Source organism: Panthera uncia, chromosome X, assembly GCF_023721935.1.
Source record: "Panthera uncia isolate 11264 chromosome X, Puncia_PCG_1.0, whole genome shotgun sequence".
Taxonomy (NCBI): domain Eukaryota; kingdom Metazoa; phylum Chordata; class Mammalia; order Carnivora; family Felidae; genus Panthera; species Panthera uncia.
Genome location: NC_064817.1, coordinates 121,277,044 through 121,300,486, shown reverse-complemented (window position 1 = coordinate 121,300,486; position 23,443 = coordinate 121,277,044). Strand labels below are relative to the sequence as shown.

The 23,443-nt window shown below is 65.0% G+C and overlaps 1 protein-coding gene across 2 annotated transcripts; it reads right to left on the bottom strand.

Moving 5' to 3' along the window:
- Nucleotides 1–615: 615 nt before the first annotated feature.
- Nucleotides 616–23,199, bottom strand: FLNA (filamin A). Of its 2 annotated transcripts, XM_049644491.1 has the most exons (47): nucleotides 22,714–23,199; nucleotides 19,465–19,713; nucleotides 19,260–19,357; nucleotides 18,985–19,132; nucleotides 18,370–18,488; nucleotides 18,213–18,290; nucleotides 17,957–18,119; nucleotides 17,665–17,865; nucleotides 17,020–17,157; nucleotides 16,810–16,933; nucleotides 16,580–16,716; nucleotides 16,288–16,481; nucleotides 16,025–16,138; nucleotides 15,788–15,931; nucleotides 14,954–15,077; nucleotides 14,711–14,871; nucleotides 14,530–14,620; nucleotides 14,270–14,439; nucleotides 13,884–14,001; nucleotides 13,526–13,788; nucleotides 12,700–13,297; nucleotides 12,433–12,606; nucleotides 12,188–12,350; nucleotides 11,948–12,108; nucleotides 11,688–11,858; nucleotides 11,174–11,297; nucleotides 10,929–11,085; nucleotides 10,056–10,245; nucleotides 9,877–9,900; nucleotides 7,232–7,479; nucleotides 7,025–7,120; nucleotides 6,734–6,836; nucleotides 6,507–6,647; nucleotides 6,286–6,414; nucleotides 5,939–6,112; nucleotides 5,680–5,841; nucleotides 5,383–5,586; nucleotides 5,155–5,307; nucleotides 4,915–5,037; nucleotides 4,527–4,793; nucleotides 4,241–4,378; nucleotides 3,947–4,062; nucleotides 3,283–3,415; nucleotides 2,414–2,590; nucleotides 2,026–2,244; nucleotides 1,733–1,936; nucleotides 616–1,125 (listed from the first exon to the last, which is right to left on the bottom strand). In XM_049644491.1, exons 1-47 carry the CDS (start codon nucleotides 23,084–23,086, stop codon nucleotides 938–940), a joined length of 7,944 nt encoding a protein of 2,647 aa, XP_049500448.1. In that variant the 5' UTR covers nucleotides 23,087–23,199; the 3' UTR covers nucleotides 616–937. The 2 variants fall into 2 exon arrangements, with proteins under 2 accessions (XP_049500448.1, XP_049500449.1); XM_049644492.1 differs by lacking the exon at nucleotides 9,877–9,900.
- Between the last annotated feature and the right edge of the window lie 244 nt (nucleotides 23,200–23,443).

Here is a 23,443-nt window from a genome sequence, read left to right as displayed (position 1 = left end):
CACCAGTTTTTTTTAAGAGCGGGAGACTGTGGTGTGGGACGTGGCGAGTGATGGCAGGGAGGCAGTGCAGGAGTTAAGCGTGGGGCTCCGAGCTCCCCGCGAGGCCGCCTGGGGCAGGGAACCAGCACACTGCAGCCAGTCTGCCTCTCCTTGATCGGGGCCACCGAGTGGCCTCGAGATCCCTTGGGACAGAGGTCCTCATGACCAGTCCCTCATCCAGGGGGATGGTGACGCAAGAAGCCTGGGAGATGGCCAGGGGCTGCTGTGATTTCAAGGCCTGTCTATCTGGTCCCGACATCCAGTACTTTGCCTCCTGTAGTCTGGTCATGGCCTGGCTTTCCCTTAGGACAGTCTCTGTTCCTGGTGCGGCCCCAGGCAAAGTACACCAGCGTCACATCCCTTTCTGGGGGTGGGACACGTCTCTCACCTGACCTTGGTCTGAACCCAGGGAGGCAGAGAAGACTTGCCAGTGGGCCTCTTACAGTTGGGGGCGGGGCACGGGTCCAGGAAAGCGGGAGCCCCTGGGTGCTAGGCCTGGAGCTCTAGCAACTTGTGGGCCTGCGCCCACACTTCGATCATCCCGCAGGCACCCTTGCAAGAAAGCCAGAACCAGCCTCAGGAGAATGGAAGCAGAACTTTATTCTTCTTGGCTAGGGAAGAGAACTAGCGGGTGGTCGTGCATAGTACCCCCCCACCCCTCCCAGAACCAAAGAAGACAGGCGGAACCACCAAAGGGCTACCTCTGCTCGCCTCTCTCCTTTGCCCATGTGGAGGCAGGTGAGTGCAACGCAGGGAGGGGTGGCTGCAGTGATGGGGCGGCCAGGGCCGGCCGGGGCTCCGGGGCCAAGGAGACCGGGGGGGGGGCTGCTCAGGTTGGGGGGATGGGCGTGGGAGCACTTCTCATCCTGGGAGTTGCCAGCTGGCACAGGCACAGAGCTCAGGGTACCAGGACACGGTAGGGGCTGCCTGGGATGTGCTCGTCACCCCACTTGACCACCAGCGTGTACTCTCCCTTGTCCTTGAGCAGGTAAGAGACGCTGTAGAGCCGGCTGCCCACATGCTTCACCAGGATTTCCTCGCACGGTGTCCGGGGGCCATGCACCCCTACCAGCAGCATGTTGTTGCCTGGTAGAGAAGGGGCCTCAGTTCCAGACCCCAAGTCTCTCCCTCCTACTGAGAATCCCCCGAGCCCTCTTTCTGTCTTGGTATCCTGCCCCCACCACCCTGTTGTGTTCAGGGGTGACGGCCCTTCCTAAAGAGCGGCCAGCACAGGAGACCCAGCTCCTCCCCAGGCAGCTTCCCAAAGGGTAAAAATGATGGCGGGGAGGCGCAGATGGGAAGTGGCTTCAGAAGTGACAACCACGCCCTGGGGGCGCCTGATGGCTCGGTGGGTGAAGCGGCCCACTTCGGCTCAGGTCACGATCTCGCAGTTTGTGGGTTTGAGCCTTGCGTCGGGCTCTGTGCCGACAGCTCGGAGCCTGGAGCCTGCTTCGCATTCTGTGTCTCCCTCCCTCTCTGCCCCTCCCCAACTCATGCTCTGTCTCTGTCTCTCAAAAATACGTGTTAAAAAACAAAAACAAAAACAAAAAAAGAAGTGACAACCATGCCCTTGAAGGCACTCCCACCCCATCCACCCCCTTCTTCCCATGTTCCCAGGCACTGGTCATCCCATCTCATCTCTGGCCTCGTCTTTCTGGAGGGCAGGGGTGATGGCCGGGGCCGGGGCACCCACCTGCTTTGCTACAGTCCACCGTGAAGCTGCTCTTTTGGCCCGCGTACGCCTTGCTCAGCCCCAGGCCCTTGGCCAGCACCTTGCTGGCGTCAGTGGAACCTGCGCCTGGGGCCCCGTGCTGGGGGGCACTGGCAGTCTTCGTCAGGGAGTCCACGAACACTGACGATGTCTCATGGAGGCTGTGATTGCTGACAAGACGGGGACCTGCGGGGCGGTGGGGGGGGGGCGGCGCTAAGAGGTAGCCAGAGTGCCAGGCGTTGCGTTGGGCACCGGCAGTCTGCTGCCAGGCTTACCTGTGACTTTGGCCTTGAAGGGGCTGCCCCCGATGTGGTAGGGGCCGCCGTACTTGATGGAGATGAGGTAGCTGCCAGGTGCCATGGGGGTGTAGGTGACCCGGTAGCCCTCAGGGCACTCTTGGCAGTCCATCTTCACCTTGGAGGGCCCATCGATGGTTACGGACAGGGCGCCGGCTCCCGCGTTGCTCGTGTTCACGACGAACTCAGCTGGGCTCCCTGGGGTTGGCGGGGGGCAGTGAGGAAGAGCTGGCCCAGCCTGCTTCCCCAGCCCCCCAGCCCCCCAGCGTAGCTTCATCACCTCTGCACCTCCTCTTGTCACTGACAGCTTGGAGGAGGGGGCCTAGCAGCCGTGTCCACACAGCGGAAACCGCATCCACTGACCTACCTGTGACACCACCTTCCAGGCCGGCTCCGTAGGCGGACACCAGGCCCGGGTCCCCTCCGTGCCCAGGCTCCCCAACTCGGATCTTGAAGGGGCTTCCAGGAATGTGGGTGCCGTTGAACTTGACATCAATCAGGTAGACACCGTTCTCCCGTGGGATAAAGCGCACGGCATACTTATCTGAGGGACAGAAGGGCATGCTGAGGGCCTGACATCCCTCCCCGAAAACCAAGCAGGTGGCATCTGTGAAGAGGTTCCCTCGCCCACCAGTCCAGGAGGTCCACGTGGTCCACTCCGCTGCTTCTGGGGACCACACCGGGCACCCACACCCCATGGCACAGGCCTCCCCAAACCGGAGGACTGAAGCGGTAAACGCCCAAGCAGCCTGCTGTCGGTGCTCACTTGGACGGAAATCTACAGGCAAAGCACTTGCCTCTCTGCCTCCGGAAAAAGGTTACCAGAGATGCCAGCCCCTGCCTGTTACCAGGGGCACGGAGGTCATGGGGCTGTGCAGGGGCACGACTAGCTGTGGGACTGGCGACATTGGCTGCCTCGGGCCTGTCTGCAGGTGCCAGCCCCGTGGCTAGACTTCGGGTCTCTCCCTCAGGAGACCGCATCATATTGCCTGCAGAAGGCGTTCTCCTTCCTAGAAGCTGCGGCTTCCAAGCAGACCCGCCGCCCCCCCCAGGGCTGGGGTCGTGAGCAGGGGAGGGGCTGCCCGGCTGGGAGAGCCCCAGCGCTTGGGCCCTGCTTGCAGAATCTGTACCTTCCTTCTGTACTCTCAGTCTGCTTCCAGCCAGCTGGGCAGGCCCGCTGCTCCCAGCAGGGCCAGGGAAGATGGGTGGGTGGCCCGGGCAGGGACAGGGCCTCACCTTGGTCGATCTCTGTGACATAGCACTCCTCCAGGGCTCCCGAGGGGCTGTGCACCTTAGCATCGATCGCCCCCTTGGCCCCGTTCAGGCTGACTGCAAAAGAGGCTGGCTGGTTGACCTTTAGCCCTGACTCCTGGAAGCACAGCAGACGTGGTTAGACAGGGTGGCTGGGGTGCAGGAGAGCAGGGTCCCAGCGGCGGGAGGCCCACGGGGGTTACACTTACCCATCTGGCGTCCGATTTGGTTTAAAGAGGGAGAGCCACTGATTCTTGAGGGGCAGTAAGCTACAGGCACACGCCCCCGCCCCCAGACCCACACTCTGCAGTCACACAGCCAGGCGGCAGGAATGGAGGGTAGCCCTGCCCTGTGGGCAGCACTGGGCCCTGGCAGGCTGTCCCTCTTTAAACCTCAGCCCTGGTGCTCAACGGGCACAGGCTTCTGTTCAAAGCCTTTAGACCTGAGACACGAGAAAAACTCCACACAGTGGGCAGGGGTGTTTCCTGCCGACCCCAAGCGTGGGCTGCGCCCGGCCAGAGCAGAGGCCCGGCGCCCTGAGCTGGGCTGGGCGGGTCACTCGACACGGGGCCAAGTCCTGCTCTGTGCGACGGCTCTGGTCTGGCCGGGCCCAGGAGCCCCAGGCAGGCGGTTTCTCTCGGTGCCTCACCTGAAGACTAGAAACAGTAAGGCGGCGGGCATCGCCAGACGGAGAAGCCACAGGTACTACGAAGGGGCTGTCAGGGATGTGCTCCTCGTTGAACTTGACTGAGACCTCGTAGTCACCTGGGCAGGAAGAGAGCACAGAGGGCGTGCTGGGAGGCCCCCACTTGCCACAAACAGCCTGGGTGGCCCTGGGACCTCAGAGGGGAGGGCGGGAGCCAGGTGGAGCCATCCGCTCAGACCCAGACCGACACCCACACCCCGATGCCGCCTCCCGTGGCCCTGGGCCCGCCCTCAGCACCTGGCTCCTGGACCACATAGGCCACGCCGCAGGAGCCATCCTTGCGGTCCTCGAAGGAGATCTCGGCCTTGCTGGGGCCCTCGACAGCAATGGCCAGGCCCCCGGCGCCAGCTTCCCTGGTCCAGATGCTAAATTCGGCTGTAGAAAGAGCAGTGTGTCCTCACGGAGGGCTGCTATCCTGGCCTCAGTCCCCTCCGAGCATGGCTGACGTGCTGCTAGCTACTTCCTCAACCCCACCCCCCACCCCAGCCCAGAAGAGCAAAAGCCTGGCAGGAAGCAGGCATACCTGGCACTCCGGCTTCAGCCCTCTCCAGGCCAGGGCCTCCAGCGCGGACCTTATGTGCTCCCCCTTCCCCCAGGGGCCCCACGGTGAACTGGAAGGGGCTCCCGGGCACGTGCTGGCCCTTGTACTTGACGCTAACTGTGTGCATGCCCATCTCGGCAGGCACAAAGCGGATGCAATAGGTGTGGTTCTCCCCTTCCACGATCTCGGCCTCATGGCTCTTGCCTGATGGGCTGGTCACCTGGGCTGTCATGTCCTGGATGCTAATTTCTGCAGGTGGGGGACAACGTGGTGAGCAAGAATCCCGGGCCCCACCCCTCTGCTCGGGGCCCCGTGGGGCTGGTACCCAGGACTCCCCAAGGCCCCCTCCCTGGCTCCCTAGGGCTCCTACCAGGGATCTTCAGGCTGAGGTCGCAGTGACTGCCGACATTGGCCACCGAGGGGGCCCGTCGCCGGCGTGTGATGCTCTCTTTCACCCGGCCCTCTCCTGTTACCTTCACAGAGAAGGGGCTGCCTGCAGGAAGAGAGCACAGCCCGTGCACCACGCAGGTTACGTTTCTGCCGACAGGCTGTGGTGCGTGGCAGGGAGGGTGGCCCTGTCACAGGGGCAACGTGTGCATGCCCCACTCACCAGGCACATGCTGGTCAGCGAACTTGATGTTGATGATGTAGTTTCCGGGCTCTGTGGGGCAGTAGGTGACCCTGCACGTGCCATCCTCCAGGTCCTCTGTGTTGATGTCCACCTTGCTGGGGCCCTCGATGGACAGGCTAAGTCCGCCGTAGCCTGGGAAGCGACAGCCCTGAGCCAGGGGGCCGAGTACGGGGGTCCCCCCCCAGCTGGTAGGTGGCCACCACCTACCTGCATCACGGGTGTCGATGATAAACTCTGCAGGCTCAAAGGTGTGGCCCTCGTGGAGGCCCTGGCCTGAGACCCGCACACGGCTGGCATCCCCGATCTCCGATTGGCTGATCACCACTGGGATGGGGCTGCTTGCCACGTGCTGGCCATTCTTCTTCACGTGCACCAGGTGCTCCCCCGTCTCCTTGGGCACGAATGAGATCCCTGGGCACAGGGCAGGGCCGTCAGCCAGGGGAAGGTGGGCCCTCCCCTCGCGGCCTCCCCCTTCCCAGGAGGCCCTGCCCTTCCACCTCTTACCCACGTGGCCATTGCGCAGTCGCTTCAGGAGACAGGGCTCCTCCCGGCCCGAGGGTGGCACTACCGTGGCTGTCAGCAGGCTGAGGTCCGTCTCGGAGATATTGATGGGGATGTCGGCGGCGGAGCCCACCTTCAGGTGGGACATGCGCATCGAGTCGTCGCCTGCCAGGGGACAGTCGCTGCATGTCCAGGTGCGGGGGGGAGAGGGTGCCCGCCCCGCCGTTTGCCTGCTTTTGTCACTGCTCCCAGTGCCACATACCCGTGACCCTGGCGGTGAAGGGGCTGCCCGGGATGTGCTGCTCGTTGTACTTGACCAGGATGCTGTAGTCCCCGGGCAGCACGGGAAGGTAGGAGACGCTGCACGTGCCATCCTGGTTGTCGGTGCAGCTGATCTCTGCTTTGGATGGGCCCTCGATGGCCAGGGACAGGCCCCCTACGGAGAGTCGTGGGTGAGGATGGGAACCACGCCGGGGCCCCCGCACTGATGGCACAGAGCCCCGACAGGCAGAGGTCGGGGTGGCAGGTGCGGAGCCCCACTTAGGGAGCGTCTCCGCTGGATGACGGCGTCCCACGGCACAACGTGAGGCTAAGACCGGAGCGGCTCACCCTCTCCCGCATCCTTGGTGTTAACGGTGAAGACCGCGGGCTTGTTCACCACTCCGTGGCTGAGGCCAGGCCCATAGGCGGTGACATGGCCGCAGTTGACATAGTCCACGTAGAACTGCAGGGGGCTTCCTGAGGCAGGAAAAGGGGCCAGGTGGACTGGGGCTCTGTGCCACCTCCCCAGGCTCCTCCCAGGGCGCTGGCAGTACAGTGTGGGGGCGCACCTGGGATGTGCATGTTATCGTAGCGGATGTCCATCTCGTGCAGGCCTGCTTCGCTGGGTGCATAGCGCACGGTCACAGTGCCGTCCTTGTTGTCAGTGATGGCTGGCTGCGCCACCTTGCCCGAGGGCATCCGCACCTCCCCTGCAGGCCAACGGGGCCAGGGTCAGGGCAGCCACTGGCAAACCCAAGCCTCTGTGGCTCCCGAGCCCCTTCCTGCTCCCACTCACCAGTGATCTCGCCTTTCTTGATGGTGAAGGGGATGACGAGGTCGAAGGGCCTCAGGCTGGTCACATCCAGCCCATTGACACCCATTAAGGGTCTCTCTGGGGCCTGTAGTGGAGACAGAGGGCCCAAGTGAGGCGCTGTAGGATGGGTGGGCCTATGAGGAAGTCCCAACGGAAGGATCTGGAGGTCCCTCCTCACACGTGGCAGGAGGGGGCCTCATGGGATACCCAGCTGGCCAGCCCCACATGTCCCCTAGGGCCGGGAGAGCCAGAATGAGGCACGCGAGGTCATACCCAGGTCTGCTGGCCACCCTGGGGATAGGTATACGGTGGGGCCAGCTGCTGAGGCCGAAGTGGGGGCTGTGCTGTGGGCTGGTCCCCAGCTAGAGCCTGCAGAGCATCACAGAAGAGTTGGTGAGTCTACTGTCGTAGAGATGGCCCAGGGGGAGAGACAGGCCAGGCTCCCTCCGCCCAGACCCCTCAGCCCCGGCCCCTCCTGACCGTCACTTGGAAAGGGCTGTTGGGCACGTGCTCGCCACCAAAGCGCACGCAGATGACATATTTGCCCGGCTGGGGGGCCGTGTAGAAGATGTCAAAGGTGCCGTCCTCGTTCTCTACCACGTCCACATCTACCTCCGAGCCGTCGGGTGTGCACACAGTACAAGTCACCTTGCCTTTGCCTGCTGCCTTGGTGTCGACGGTGATCACCGTCTCCTCCCCAATCTGGATGGTGGGGCCAATGCCAGCACCTGGTGGGGCGGGGTGGGTCCCCAGAGGGGGGCCGGCGCGTGAGCTTGGCACCTGAGCTGCTCCCGTCTGCCTGCCACCCGCCCAGGCCTCTCATTGCCACCACCAAGCGCAGCCAGGCCTCCCGCCCCCACCCCCCAAGCTGGGGCGGTGAGTGGTTTCTCAGAAGGCAGGAAAGGTTCCCCTGAGCCGCCTCAAGCCCGGGGACCCTGTCTTGGGGGTAGCTCCACGTGGGAAAGGCCTGACAGGTGGCGCACAGGTGTCTCGGAGGAAGGAAGGGCCTGGAGACCCAGGAGGCCACCGCCACCGTCAGGGCACAAGCATTTGCTGCCACCTTCCCGGCCAACTGGGCCTCAGCCGGTGCAGTGGACCGACACCAGTGCCCCGGCCGGGCCCACGGCCGCCTTCGTCCCTGCAGCCCAGCCCTGGATCCCAGCGCTGTGTGCAGATGCGGTGAGGCAGGGTCCTGCTGCAGCGTGGGGGCGTGTGACTCTCGCCTCCCGCCCCCCAGGCCTGAAGGTGAAACCGGGCTTTCCTGACGACTGAGAACACTCGCTCGACCAGAGGCTCGTGGTGAGGGGTGGCCAGTGCGGCCCGGCACAGGCAAGGAGCCGGGAGCGAGGAAGCAGGGAGCAGCAGGGTTGGCCCCCAAGCGGCACAGCACAGCAGGCAGTGGCGGCATCCGGGGGGGGGGGGGGGGGGGGGAGGGGGGGGGGGGGGCACAGCACAGCAGGCAGGGGCGACGGGGGGGGGGGGGACGGGAGGCCCAAGCCGCAGCCACCGCCACTACGTTGCAAGGGCAGAGCAGCTGAGCAGCCTCTAGGGCCCCAGAGTGCCCGAGGAGAGGGGAGGGGCAGTGACGTTATGATCTGGGCTCAGCCGTGAAGGCCTGGGGCGGGGGGGGGGCTGTGGGCTGCGAGGGCCGGCGGTGAGTGTGCTTCCTGCAGCCCGGCCCCTGCGGGGAAGCAGCCGGGAGCACTGGACCCACTCGAGGGCTAAGCTGAAGGGGTCCCCCTGGCCGGCCTGCCACTGAGCTTCCCTGCTAGGTGAGGGCTCCCACCGGGCCAGGCTCCCTGCCGGCCTTGCACGGCTCTCTCAGGCTGTAGACCCGGCCGCCTGCTGCCCACCCTGCCCTGGGAGGCCTCACCTCACACCCACACCCGCTCTCCGCAGCTCGTCATCTGGACCCGCCATCTAGCTAGCGGCTTCAGCCCCGACCCCACAGGTACCCCCAGTTCCCCACCTTCCCCGCTCAGCGCCTAGCCCATCCACAGGTCCTGGCTGCCCCGTCCTCCAACTGCACTTGCCACGTTCGCTCCCCACTTAAGCCGCATCGCCACCAACCTGGCCCAGGCCGCCACTCTGACCAATCCAGAAGTGACTCTGGCTCCCCTACGGGGCTCTCTGCCTCCATTCTGCACACAGTGGCCAGATAAACTGAAACCACTCCCTCAGCCAAGTCTTGGCCCTGTCCCTCTCCCCGGCCCTAGGCATACATGCCTGTCACCTCAGATCCTAGAACTGTTCTACCTACCAAGCCACCGAGCCCTTGCCCCAAGACCCTAGCCACCCTCTGAATCTTGTCCTGGCTACCTCACCCAAGCTCCAGGCCAGGAGCGTCTGGAGGCTTCCACGTAACTGGCACCTCTCACTGGAGTCCCTGGTGTCCCTGGCTGGCGCTAGAGCTCCCCTCCCATGCCCAAGCAGGAGAATCTCTATGCCTGGTTGGGCAGTATCTGAATAACGTCACTGCTGGGTAGGGGGCAAGGGGAGGGAAGGAGGTGGGGAGGGCGGGCAGGCCACCGAGTGCACTTTGGGGCTCTGAGGCTGGGCTGGGCCCAGCCATGCTGCCCGCCCAAGCAGTCGACGCTGGTGCTATTGCACTACCAGCCCATCCCACCCACTCATGCAGCCTGGACCTCCCCCGGCCTGGGACACGAGGCCCCCGGGAGAGGGGGATGCGGGGTCTGTGGATCCGGCCAGGGCCGGGGCCTCCCACCGGTAAGGGGAGACCCCTTGTCCCCTTAGCCCACGCAGGAGCCCTTGACACGGAAGGAAGAAGTGAGAAGGAAGGGCCTGCTGCCCGCCCCCAGGGCTTCCCCAGGGTGCCGTGATCCCCAGACCCCGGAGCCCCCAGTGGGGTGCCTCTCAGGATGCACCTCACCCCCAAGCTCTCAGCTGCAACCCGACATCTCAGATGGGGAAACGGAGGCCCAGAGAGAGGGAGGGCCGGAGCGCTCGTGCTCTGTCTGGAGGCCCCCCTGGACACTAACCCTCCAGCTCCCCCTCTGTCCCTGCCGAGAGCTGCAGCTGGACCCCGCCCTGGGAGTCAGCACGGAAGAGGAAGGAAGCTGCCCTCTGGGCAGGAGGGGCATCGGGGCCCCCGGCAAGCAGCTTACCTAGCCCGTGACCTCCGATTGACACTGAGGTGAGAGGGCAGAGAGCAAGGAGAAAGGTCAGGTGAGTCACTCAGGGGGGCGGCCCCCACTCCCACACGCCGCCCCAAGCAGCGAGCCCTTGCACACAGGCACACCCAAGCCCCGTGCCGAGCGTCGCGGCCGCCGGCAGGCTGGCTCACCTGTGACTGTGCACTTGCTGGCATCTCCGGTGGGCACGGCCCGGACGCGATACGGGGAGAAGGGGATCTCGTCACCACCGTACTTGATGAGGATGGTGTAGCGGCCGGTCACATCCGGCACATAGGCCACGGTGTACGTGCCGTCCTGGTTGTCTTGGATGTGCGTCTTCTTGGGCTTGCCCTCGGGGTCCTGCGCCGCAGAGCACAGGGGAGGTGGTTGGCCCGAGCCCAGCCAGGCCCAGGATTACCTCGGACCCTCTCAAAGGAGCAGGCATCAAGCCCCGCCGCTGCAGGGACAGCCTCCGAAGTCACTCGACCGCCACGGCCCAAAACGACTGCCCGCACCCGGCACTGCGGCACTGCCCTTTACTTTGGCGTGGCCAAGGTATGCGAGGGATGTCCCAAATGCCCAGCACACCCCCAGGTGACGACACGTACGGCAGGGAGCTCGGTGCCCGTCCTGCTTTATCCCCGTGACCACCTCTTGGCTCCCATCCCCCGCCCCAGGGCCTGCCCTGGCACTAGGAACAGCTCCCCCGAGAGCTCTCAGGGTCCTGTTCTGACCCCTGACCCACGAGAAGGTCACAGGTGGGCAAGCCCAGGCACTAAGGGCTTCGGTCACGTGCTCGAAGTCAGCAGTGAGCAAGCGTGTGCCCAGGAAGCCCGTGCCTGCCACCGCCATCCTAGAGGCAGGGGGCCTGGCCTGGCCGGCACGGCTCCAGGGGAGACCGTAGACCCAGACCGGTCCATCTACCCTAGTCTCCTGCCCTACGCTGCACAGCCCTCTGGCCTCAGCCCCCTCCTCCCTGGCCGCCTCTGTGCCTGGAGCTGTAATCCAGCAGGGCCACACAGCGTCCCAGGTGGCCAGCTCACCGTGATCTGGACAGCCAGCAGGCCCTCTCCTGCATCCTTTGCATCGATGGTGAACTCCACAGGGAGGCTGGCGGGCACGCCAGTCGTATTGAGCCCGGGGCCGCTGGCCTTCACCTTGCTGGCATCGTGCGTAGGCAGCACCTTGACCTTGAAGGGGCTGTCGGGCCGGGGTGTCGTGAATGGTCAGAAAGGCTCTTGGTGCTCAGCCAGGCACCTTCCCCCAGGCAGCAGGCCCTGCTTCCTACCTGCGGGGCACCTCCTCCTCCCCGTACATCACGGAGATGCTGTAGGGCCCCTCCCGGCTGGGCACATAGTTTACGGTCTGGGTGCCATCCGCATTGTCCACGACGTCCACAGGCTCCACCAGGCCTGTTTCCAGGCCCAGAAAGAGACTCAGCCCGTCTCCTGGGTCCCCAGCCCTACCACACCGGAGCAGCCAGGCTTGGCGGTGCACCCAGCCCCCACCCCGGGCCTAGGCCGTGCTTCGCCCTCACCTGCCCATCCCTGGGGATGGCCCTGAGCCCCCCGAGACGCCAGACACTGATCTGCGTGCCGTCTTGGGCCCTTTCCTGCCCTCCCTGCTGCCACATCTGCTCGGTGGCCAAGTCCTGTCTGTCAGACCTCCTTCTGGGCCTCTGCCCCCGGGGCACTGGCTTCACTGTCACGTGAGACTCCTCCGTGAACTACTCGCATACTGACTTCTCCGCACTGGGCCTCTGGTCTCCCTCCCCACTCGCCCCCAGGCATAAGAACACTCACCTTTGGGCCCCTGCACTTTGACCTGCAGTGGGGCCACGCCGGCCTTGCTCGTGTCTACCTGGAAGGACTGAGGGAGGTTGGCGCGGACCATGCCGGGGCTCAGGCCAGGCCCGGAGCACTTGACCTTGGATGCGTCCGTCACGTCATGCACAGGGACCTTGAAGGGACTGCCTGGGGAGTGAGGAAGGAGGACAGCTGTGTGAGAGAGTCGAGGGCCAGCGGGCAGTCCCAGCACAGCCCTAGCGAACTCGCGTGCTTACCTGGTACTTGGTGGCCACCATAGGTGACGTTAAGGCTGTAGGTGCCAGCCTCGTAGGGGATGTATTCGACCGAACAGCTGCCATCCTTGTTGTCCATGCAGGACATCTTGGCCTCGGAGGGGCCCTCTACGGCCAGGCCCAGGCCACCAGTGCCGGCTCCCCTGGTGCAGACAGACAGCCCGTTACGTCCTGGGGTCCCGGGGTCCCTCACAGCCCCAGCTCTCCCGGGCGCTTGCTCACCTAGTCTCCACGGTGAACTTGTTGGGTTTGTTGGTTGTGCCGCTTTGGATACCTGGCCCATGGACACGTACCCGGGAAGGGTCACAGCCCTCGGTCACAGGCACCTGGAAGGGGCTGCTTGGCACGGGGCTGCCGTCATAGGTCACGTCCACAGAATGGAGTCCTGGAGGAGGGCAGGCTGGGTCAGGAGGAGCCCAGGCCACCGGATCTCTGAGCCACCGTCCCCTGGGAGCCCCGGCGCGTACCCTCCTCGTAAGGTGTGTACTCCACTTTGTACATGCCGTCACCACAGTCCTGCACGTACGTCTCGGTCAGGTTGCCTGAGGGGTTGGCCACGCGGGCCTTGACGTGCGGCCCTCCGGTCTGCGTCAGAGCGCGGGCATCCACGCTGAACTCGGTGGTAGCCTCTCGGAAGACACCTGCAGGGGCAGGCATGGGGAGGAAGCGTAGGGCTCCAGGGACCCTGGGGGCACCGGCCTCCCCCCGCCCCATGATCCTCGGTGGGGCCTCACCTTGGCCCTCGATCCCAGGCCCGTAGCACTGGACGCCCGAAGTGTCCACCGCGGGCTCTACCTGTAGCTTGCTGGGGAAGTTGGGCACGGGCTGGCCACCATACTTGATAGTGACGGTGTAGGCCCCGGGGCAAAGCGGGATGTAGGTGATGGTGTGGGTACCGTCGCCGTGGTCCTGGATGTGCACCTCGGCGGGCAGCCCTGCCTCAGAGCGGATTTCGATGGTCAGCTCTGCGCTGCCCGCGCTCGAGCAGTCCACGTGGAACTGGCCCGCCTCACCGGCGGTGGCCCGCTCCAACCCGGGGCCTGAGCATTTGACTTTGGACGCGTCGAAGCAGGGGACCACGTGAGCCTTGAAGGGGGAGCCAGGGATGTGGGTGTCAGCAAAAAGGATGTTGATGTTGTAGTCCCCGGGTTCGGTGGGCACATAGGACACGGAGCATGTGCCGTCTCCGTTGTCCAGGCACTCGAGCTGGGCCTCGCAGGGGCCCTCCACCGTCAGGCCCAGGCCACCCATGCCAGCACCCTTGGTGTCGATAGTGAAGCGGGCGGGGGAGCCTGCGCTGCCCCCCTGCAGGCCCGGCCCAAACGCCTTCACCTGAGGGAAGAGGGGCACGTCAGGAGCCGAACCCATACCACCTCCCTGGCCTTTGACCCGAGACCCCCCAGCCTGACCTTACATCTACCTTCGTTCGTTCTGGCTACCCTCCCCCACCAGCTAGGGGCACCAGCAGGCCTAGGCAGGGCCACTGGTCCTAAGGACGAAACTGGGGAAGGGGGAGGGTGAGCCTGGAGGAGAGGGGGTGGGCTCCCAAACCCCAATTACCTTGCTAGGCTTGGTGGGGGGCAGGGCTTCCAGAGGAAAGGGGCTGCCGGGCACAGGCACACCGTCATAAGTCACCTCGACCTCATAGGGCCCCTCCTCTCGGGGCACAAAGCGCACCACACTGTTGTCAGCCCCTAGGCCTGGCTCCACCTTGCAGGGCACTACGGTGCCTGAGGGGCCTGTGATCTTGGATGCCACTTTGCCTTGGCCACCAGCGCCCTTCGATTTGACTGTGAATTCCTGATCTTTGCCAACGTCCACCTCTGTTGAGATGACCAAAGGAGGGAGAGAACTGTGGCATCCAGCCCACGTGCCCCTGGGCACCCTCACTGATTGTGACAGAGCCCCAACTACTTACTCTCTCCCAGGCCAGACACCTTGATCTTGCTGAGGTCTAGGCTTGGAGACACTCCCACCGAGAAGGGGCTCTTGGGGATGGGATCCCCTCCGTAAGTGACATTGATGCCGACTGGACCCTGGAAACAGTGCAGAGAGGCAGGGTAAGGAGTGAGGATCCTGGTCACCCCGGCCCGTGCCTTCCCCACTTGGGCATGGAGGGAGCGTGAGAGAAACGCTGGCTTCGCTCCCCCGCCCCCAGCCTTCCACGCTGGCTCTCTCCCGGGTAGGAATCAAGAGTGGGTAGGAAGCACTCGGGAGCAGCCCAGCTAGCCCACTGACGAGGAGGCCCACGGGCTCGGTGCGGGTAGTTGAGGAACGCGGCTGTTGGGAAGTCAAGGCAGCTACCTGCTGCACGGGAGTGTACTTGACCGTGTAGGTGTTGTCATGGTGGTCGATGATGTCCACATCACGCGCCGCATCCCCCTTGGCCAGTCCTGAGAACTGGACGTCCAGCTTGCCTTTGCCAGCAGCTTTGGCATTGACCGTGAAGTGGGTGGGTTTGCCAAGCTCAACACCTGAGGAAACGTGGCAGCCATGTAGGGGCCCCTTGCCCCAAGCCTCCCCGTGGGCCCCCGACTTCCCCACGGGGTGCTGCTCATTCTCACCAGTGCGACTGAGGCCAGGGCCCTCAGCCTTCACCTTGCTGGCATCGTGGGAGGGCTCCACCTTGACCCGGATGGGGCTGGTGGGTGTGGCCTGCAGGGGGTGGGAGGAGACAGGCTCAGAGGAGAGCAGCACCCCAACACTCAGTGAGCAGTGTTAGGGGCTGGGAGGAGCAGCACCCACCTGGTCGGCAAAGAGGACCATGATGGTATAGCTACCGGCCCCGCGCGGTGTATACTTCACCGTGAAGGTGTCATTGTCATTACGGATGATGTCGAAGTCAATGTCGGCCTCAGTGGGGCCCACCACGCCAGGAGCACACTTGATGCCGATGCTGACATCACCTGCGGTGGTGGTGGGAGCAGAGGCTGGGATCGCGTAGGGACACCTCACCCCCGCGCCCACCCGCTCGGGGCAGGGCCTTACCCTGGCCGGCCTCTGTGCAATCCACAGTGAAGTACGTTGGCTCATGAGCCTTGAGCCCGGTCTTGGCTACTCCGGGGCCATACACCTTGACCTTGTTTGGGTGGCTACCGGCTCCCACGTTCACCTGCAGGGCACAGAGGCAAGTGCAATGGCATGACCGGCCTGGGGGAGAGGCCGGCCTTTTTCACTCACTGCCGACAAGCACACGAAATGTGAGCATGAAGTGACTATCTGATGCCGCGATGCCACCTTTAGGTGTCTGTGTATCGGGAGGAAGGAGACGACTCGTCCCCATGAACACTCATCCTCGAATGTTCACGGTGGCACTATTCGCAACAGCCAAAAGGCACAGAACCCCCGAATGTCCATCAACAAAGAGATAGGCAACGTGTGGTCTGTCCACACACTGGCACGTTATTCAGCCCTAAAAGGGCGGCAGGTGCTGATTCACGAGAGGATGTGGGTGAACCGTAACGAGAGCGTGATGCTGAGTGAAAGCGGCGAGGAACACGAGGCCCCATACCAGATGGTGCATCTATAGCAAACGTCTAGGACGGGCAAACCCACACAGCCAGGAAGATCGGTGGTTATTTAGGGCTGGGGGAGGGGGGGTTGGAGGGTAGGGGGGTTTCTTCGGGGATGATGAAGATGCGCTCTGCTTTGATTGTAACCGCAGCTGCCTAACTCTGGAGGTACTCAAAACCCCCGAGCTGCACCCTTGAGATGGGGGAACTGCGTGGCTGTCATCTGACACAGGTGGAGGACAGAAGGGAAGCAGGTGCCCCGGGGAGACGGGCTGCAGGCCCACTGGAGGCCCCGGGAAGGCCGGCTCACCCGGAAGGGGCTGTTAGGGACGTTCACGCCTCCCCAGGACACCACGGCCGTGTGCTTCACAGGCTTCCTGGGCACATAGGAGCAGCTGTAAGTGCCGTTGCCGTTGTCCTTGACCGACGCCTCCACGGGGCATCCCTCGTTGTCCTGGAAAGCGGGCAGGGACAAGCAGCCTGCCGATCAGCCCGGGCACCTGGCCACCCCACCCCGCCCCACCCCCACCACGGGTGGGCACCCCACCTGGACTTGGATCCGGAGAGGGGCCTTCCCGCCATGCTTGGCATCCACCGTGAACTCGGCCGGCTTATTGACGGCCACACCCGTCTTCTCCAACCCAGGCCCGCGCGCCTTCACCTGATGAGAGGCCACCCAGGTCTCAGGCCACCAAGGACCCAGAGTGGCAGGAACACACCCCTGGGGATACCAGCCCGGCCACGCCTCCCAAGGCCCCACGCAGAGGCAGAAGGGGGCCGAGACCCAGGCCAGCAGCGCGTGCCCCTCACCCTATCTGGGTGGAAGTCCTGGGGCGCCTCACGGATGTCGGCCATGAAGGGGCTGAGGCGGATGTCCTCACTGTTGCACAGCACGTGCACTGCATACTCGCCAGCCTCCTGGGGCCAGTAGCGCACATCACAGGAGCCGTCGCCCTTGTCGTCGCATTCAATCTTGGCCTGCGACGGGCCCTCCACCGAGAAGCCTGAGGACAGCCGCCGGTCCCATCAGCACCCTGGAACCCGGTCGGGTGGCCTCACCGCCCTCCGCCCCGAGGTGCCCACATCACAGCCTCCAACCTACCCAAGGTGCCGACGTCGTCCCCGATGGCCTCCACCACAAAGTCTGCTGACTTGCCGACGACACCCCCTTCCAGCCCAGGGCCCCAGGCCCGCACCTTCTGATTGCCACACTCCGTGCCCACCTTCACCTCGAAGGGACTGTGAAAAGAGAGCCACGCAGGGCAGCGCTGAGGGCCCAGCAGGGAGAAAAGCGTGCTGCCTGGGCTCTGAGGGCTCTGCCCGGGGCCTCACCTGCGCCCAATGTTCTGGCCGCCCCACGTGATGGTGACAGTGTAGGTGCCGGGGACCATGGGGTAATACTCGAAGCCATAAACGCCGTCCCCCAGGTCCTTCTGCTTCACACGCTCCTCGCCCTCTGCCCAAGACAAGGGAGGGCCTCAGGCCTGGCCAGCAGCAGCCCCGGGGTCTGCCGCTGCCCATCCCAGCTGTGGCCCAACTTACTGGGACCCTTCACGGTGACCTTCAGCTCCCCACTGCCCGCGCCCTTCGTGTACACCTTGAAGTCCGCAGTCTCTTTCACCCGCACACCCTTGGGCTGCAGGCCCCGGCCGACAGCGCGGCAGGCACCCGGGTTACAGGCTGTGGGTACAGGGCCGGCTAAGCCACTGGGAGCGGGCCGTGGGCGACCCCGCCCCCCGCCCCCCGCACAGGGCTGGGGGTCCCTCAGAACTTGGTCCCACGGGATGGCGAGGGACATGCAAGAAAGAACTGCAAGGGACCGTGACCCCAGGACCTGCAGGCCAGGCCTCCTCCCAGCTCCTCAACACCAGCACCCCGCCCCCCACCCAGCCCACCCCCTCCCAGAGGAAGACAGATCCAAGTACCGTTGACCCTGTGGGCAGAGCAGAGAGCAGCAGGTTTCTAAACAGCTGGAGCGAGCTCTTCTGAAGGTGAAAGCGTGGAGAGAGAGCCGGAGAAGGAGGAGGAAGGGCCCCAGTAGGGGACGACAGAGAGCCCAGACAGTGGAAGCATAGAGACCCAGGGGGCCGGGGCCGGGGCCACACGGAGACTCGCCCTAGCTACCCCCTCCTGAGGGAGGCCCAGTCTACAGCGCCCCGCTCGGGGGGGCGGCTGGGACCGGCCTACCTTGGCCAACAGTGACAGTGTAGGGGCTGCGAGGGATCGGCACGCCGGCAAAAGTGACGTGCACCGTGTGGACGCCCTCCATGGTGGGCTGGTAGCTGCAGCGGTATGTGCTGTCGCCCCGGGCCTCCAGCTGGGGCTCCACGGCGCCCTTCTGTCCCGTGGGGTCCTGGATCACAACGTCCACCTCACCCGTGCCAGCTCCTGCCACGAGGCACCGGCTCAGGCCCCGGGCCGTTCCGGGACCCCGGCAGCTCCCGCCTCAGACCTGCCAGCCTCAGCAAAACCCCCTCACCTGCCGTGAAGATCTCAAAGTAGGTGGTCTTGTTGGCAATGTTGCCACTGGGCTCCAGGCCGGGGCCCTGGGCAGTCACTTTGCTGGCATCACCCTGGGACTTGTCCACATACACCTCGAAGGGACTCTTGGCGATATGCTGGCCGGCAAAGAGCACGGTGACCTGTCCCCAGGAGGGGCAGACCGTGAGGGGCGAGCTCTGGGCCTGCCGGCCGCCGCCTCCACCCCCCCGCCTCCCCTGGGGCTGAGGGCTCACCTTGTGAGTCCCGGTCACCTCGGGGACGTACCAGACAGAGAAGGTACGGTTCTTGTCATTATTGGCTGTCACCTTTGCCTGTAGCAGGAAGGAGCACATGAGCCATGCTCGGAACGGGGGCACCGCCGAGCCCACCGCCGTCCGCCGGGACCCCTACCTCCTCCTGGTGGCCAGCCGGGTCCTCCACATACACCAGCACCTCTCCCTGGCCGGCGCTTCTAGTCTCCACCGTGAATTCTGCCCGCTTCTTCACCATGTTGCCCGTGGGCTCGATGCCTGCCGGGCAGGGTCAGGGAGCCGGGAGCCAGCCGTCAGGGCCGCCGCCTCGCCCCTGCATCCCTCCCCTGCCATTCCCCCCTCTCCCCATCAGGCGGGCTCCGAACTGGGTGAATCGATTCCATGTGAATCCTGGCCCAGCACACAGCCTGCCCTCGTGCCCCCGCTGCATTCTTGCCGTGGGCTGGGCCCGGGTCTGTTTCCTAGTACCCTCACTCGGTCGGCCTGGGCCCTAGTTCCCATGTTTCGCCCTGGCTGGCTTATCTCTGTTTACAGGAGAGCGGCTGGGTCCTCCCTCCTGAACACGCTCCACCTTGCGCTGGTGACTCGGGGACTTCTAGCCAAGTGGCCAGTCCTGAGCAGCCCTGGCCCACTTCTTGGATTCTGAGGGGGCGCTTGAGAACCTAGCCGCCACGTAAGCAAAGAGTTCCCAAGACCTCCAGGTCCCGCGGGAACGAGGTAAGCACTCAGAGCATCCCTGCCCCCCCCTCCTCACCTGGCCCGTAGGCGCGGGCTTTCTTTGGGTTTAGTTTGGGCCGCAGCGGAGCCCCTGGCTTCAGCTTGGCCTTGGGGAACTGGGACAGGTAGGTCATGACGGAGTGCTCGTCTACATTGGGATCCACGATCTCCTCGGGCGTGATCACCTAGCACAGACGGAAGACAGAAACCACGTGACCTCCAAGCCTCAGGCTCCCGGGAAGCCACACGGCTGGGCTGCCCGCTGGGACCGCACCCCCTGGACGGCCTGCACGTGGCCGGGCGGGGGCGTACCTGAGGGATGCCCAGCCAGTCATCGGCCTGCTGCATGGCCTCCCTCGCGTTGTTCACGGGCTTGCTGGCGTCCCAGGAGTCCCAGTCAGGACACAGGCCTGCGGCACAAGGAAGGCTGGGAGGAGAGGGGAGGGACCCGCGGGCCCCCCGACGAGGGCGCTGCCCGCCACCTCAGCCCCCTGCCCCGCACCCCCTCGCCCCTCACCTGGGGCACAGCTGTCGACGAGGGCGCCCAGGGCCCTGCCGCTCTGCCAGTCCCGGCTAAAGTTGGTGATGGGCAGCTGTGGCAGCTTGTTCTGAATCCAGCCCAGGAGCCGCTGCTTGGGGGTCTGCTTCTTGGCTTCCTCATCCTCCTCCTCATCCCACATGGGCATAGAGATGGAGTAGTGCAGGATCAGGGTCCAGATGAGGCCTAAGATCAGCTTCAGGTTCCCGTCCACGATGGCCTTGCTGTCTGTGAGGAAAGCGAGTGGCCACACTGAGCACGTAGGCGGCCGAGCTCGAGCGTCCCAGAGCACGCGCACACAGGGCACCGGGCGCTCACAGGTGGCGCAGGGGGAGCGGGGGGGGACGGGAGAGCCCTCCTGAGGGCATGGGGTGTGGGTTGTGCCCTTTGCCCAGGGTCCCTGTGCGGGGTGGAGACGAGAGAGACCTCTGGGGACGGACGGGGTGACACCCGCTGACACGTGGTGCCGATACAGTGCAATGAAGGGTGTTGCTGGGGGCCCAGAGGCAGCCCCGACGATGGACCCAGGCTGCAGACAGGGCCCGGGGTGGTGGTGGGGGGGGTGGCGGCTCCGGAAGAGCCCTTCTCCTGAAGGTGCTTTGCAGCTGCCTGCCTCCAGGGTCCCCAAGGAATCAGGCAGGGGGAGCAGCCTGGCCCCGGTGGGCCTAGATGCGAGAGAGCCCCTGAGCTGACCCTGGCACTGGCTGCGGACTGGGGCTGCGGCTGAGGAAGAGGAAATCTGGCCGGCGGGACAGTTGAGAAAGAAAACCATTGCCTCAGGATGACTGGGTGGGCCGAGGGCCACGCAGGACAGGGGAAGTGGAGGCGTTGGGCAAGGACCCTTTGTATGGAGGATGTGGGCCCTACCCCCACTTCCTCAGTGCCTCCCACCCCCCCACAGACCCAAACTGGGAGCAGGCCCGGGGTGGGGAGTGCGGAGGACACAAGAGCCAGTGCTTGGGTTGCGTGGCCCTGACTCACTGAGACCCAGCAGCTGGCCTGCCACCCAGGGTGATGGCCAGGACACATGCCAGGGAGCCCCTTCACCCAGTCTGAGGAGAAGGGCAGAGCTAGCCAGCCTGGGTGGGGCAGCCAGGGCCCCGCTTGGGAGCATGGGTGGGGTCCCTGACTCCTGCTGCCTCAGCAGAGCTCGCCGGCGGCCGCCTGCCCTCTTCACCACCTAACGGGGCCCTGGGCCTCAGGGGGGTGGCTGCCAAACTCACCACAGGGGAAGCGGTTAGGGCGGGCACCCGGCACCCCGTCACCCCAGCAACCCCTCCAGGCTCTGGGCCCCACCCAAGGCACTTCTGGGTCTCAGCTTCCTCAGGGGTGGGGCCCTGAAAAGGGGAGGGCTCCGGGAGCCACCGGAGTCCTGCACCCCCATCAAAATCAGGAGAAAATACTTATGTGATGAGTCAACTGGAGGGTGGGAAGAAGGAGATGGACGCCACCAAAAGGGCCATCAGTGGCAGGCAGCCTCGAGGACCGGCCAAGCCACTCAGCGAAGCAGCCTCTCTGCTCCCAGACTGAGGCGTCCTAGTTCTGCACCCCTGCCTTGTTCTGTGCCCAGACAGCAAGGGGACGTGGTGGAGGAGGGGCTTCGGGCTGCGGGTGAATGGAAGGTTCAGAGAAGACCAAAGGCACAGGCCTAGCCAGGGCTTCCCAGCAGGCCCCCACCTCAAGTCCTGCTGTGACTTAGGAGAGGACACTTCAGGCCAAGCTCATCAGCCTCAGTCGTTGGGCTGGGCCCTCCCCTCGATCATCAGTAGGAGGCGGGCCTAAGCCCTCCTCCATCCCCCTCACAAAAGAGGGAGGGAAGAACCAGGGCCCGGGGTTGGGAGACAGCCCGGTTGGATGGCCCCGCCCCATCCCACCCCCTTTCCCCAGCCCCGGGGCTAGCCTGCCCCCTCCCTCCCCTAATCACTGCTGCTTTCCAACATTTTTTTGCCTTATATGGCAAAGCTCTGGGAACTAGGCCTGCTCCAGCCAGCTCACAAGAGGAGGAGAAGAAGGGAGGAGGGAGGAGGAGACCCCCCCCAGACAGCTGGGGTGTGGCCTGCCTCCCCACATCCGGTTGCCCCCCCACCCAAGGCTCAGAGATGACTCAGCTTGGCTAGACTGAGGCTGGGACTGAGGGGTGGGCCTCATCCCCGACTGGCATTCCAAAGAAAGAGGTGGGGCCCTGGAGACCTGCCCTCGGAGTGGTTGGGGGCATCTGAGTCTCCGCCACTCAGACTGAGGCTCAGCAAGGACCGTGCCGTAGGGACAACTAGAAGAACTGTAAAGAAAAGAAAGTTTTCCTTCTCTCTCGGCAACACGCTACCCCCCCAGTGACCCACCAGTTCCGGTGCCTGTCTCTGAGCAGCCCCCATCTTGAGAAGAACCTGGGATGCCGCAGTAGGTCCGGTCAATGCCAGCCTCACCAGCCTCACCAGCCTCACCCGTCCAGTGACACGGACACTAGGTTGGCGGTGAGCCCAGTGCACGCTGGAGTACCTCCCAGCCAACTCCTGCATTCTAGATGCAGAAAAGCAAGTCCTACATGGAAGCAAGAGTTTGGCCCAAGCTCAACGGTAACTTGGAGTTGAAGTAGACTACAAACCAGCTCCCTTCGCCAGCCGACTCATCTCACGTGCCCTTTGGCTAGCTATCGTCCTCTGTGGCCCCGAGTTCCCCGAGGGGAGATCTAAACTGGGGGTTGGGACCATCTCCAATAGAAGGACCCATCTCCCAAGGCCAAAAGGAGCCAAGAGCCCTAGACAATGGGACCCGCGAGCTCCAAGACCCTGTTTAGGAACTACAGGAGCGCGGGAGGCCAGAGGGCCCTTCCCAAACTGCCGAAGGGGAGGTGGTGGAGAGCCTGAGACTCCCCCTCCTCAGGGATGGGGCACTGGGCGCAGGGCCAGAGCCTGGCCAGTGCCCGCCTTCCGCAGGCTCTCTCCCACCGCGGGCTCGGTGGCGGGGGCGCGGCCTGCGGAGGATGTGAGCTCAGCCTGGGCGCGGGCCAGCCGGGGTGCGGCGGGCGGGGGCGCGTAGCGGTCTGCATGCCTGGCCGGCCTGCCAGCGCGCCTTTGTTCTCGAGGCCTGCGCGCTGGAGCCCGGCGGCCGCGGGGCAGCGCCGCGGCTTGGCGGGGGTGGCTGGGAGGGGTTGGCCCGGGAGAGAGGGGAGGACGCGTGGAGCCCCCGCCCTCGACCTCCCGGTGCCACAGGGGCGACCCGCGCCCTCACCGATGGACACGAGCTTGATGCTCTCGCGGTCCAGGAACTCGAGCGCCACCGACACGTTCTCCAGCTGCATCTGGCGGAAGGTGGGCCTCTGGTTGTGCTTGCGGTGCATCTTCTTCTGGCTGAGCACCTCCAGCAGTGCGATGAGCCGCAGCCCATCGCTCAGGTCCGTCTGCAGGTTGGCGATGCGCTTGCTCACGCACTTGAGGTGCTCGTTGCACCAGCGCGTGAACGTGTTCTGCTGGATCTTCTTCCACGGCGCGTCCTCCGCCAGGTCCTTCTCGGTGGCTGGCATCTCGGCGTCCCGCGTGTCGGTACCGCCGCCCGGAGCCGCGCCTGCCGCGCTCTGGCCCGCCCGGGAGTGGGAGCTACTCATTTTGAGGCGCGAGGAGCCGAGGGGCGGTGCTGCAGCCTAGGCGAGGGGACGGCCCTTTAATTAAAGTCGCAGGCACCTCGGCACACGCAGGGCGAGGCGGACAGCGGAGATTGTGCTGCGGAGAGAGCGAGCCCTTTAAATGCGGGAGGGGGGCGGGTTCCGTAGGGGCGGAGCCACAGCGGGGCGGGGCCCCGGGGTGGGGCTTCGGGCCGCACCCTCCCCGCCCCGCCCCGCCCGTCGGAATGCCCCCTTCAGCCCCCAGTCCCGTCAGTTCGGACCCGACACCGAGGCTCCGGGGAGGGTCTTTGGGCCCCGAAGGGGGCAAGGACGCGCCCTCGCCTCATGGCCTCGCACCAG

Excerpts from the sequence above, each read along its gene's own strand:
- FLNA (XM_049644491.1), bottom strand. The coding sequence starts at position 23,086 with ATGAGTAGCTCCCACTCCCGGGCGGGCCAGAGCGCGGCAGGCGCGGCT. Across the intron at positions 12,351-12,432 it reads GTACACACCTTACGAGGAGG|GACTCCATTCTGTGGACGTG; the intron begins GTACGCGCCGGG and ends GCCCTCCTCCAG. Across the intron at positions 5,308-5,382 it reads CATCGACACCCGTGATGCAG|GCTACGGCGGACTTAGCCTG; the intron begins GTAGGTGGTGGC and ends GTCGCTTCCCAG.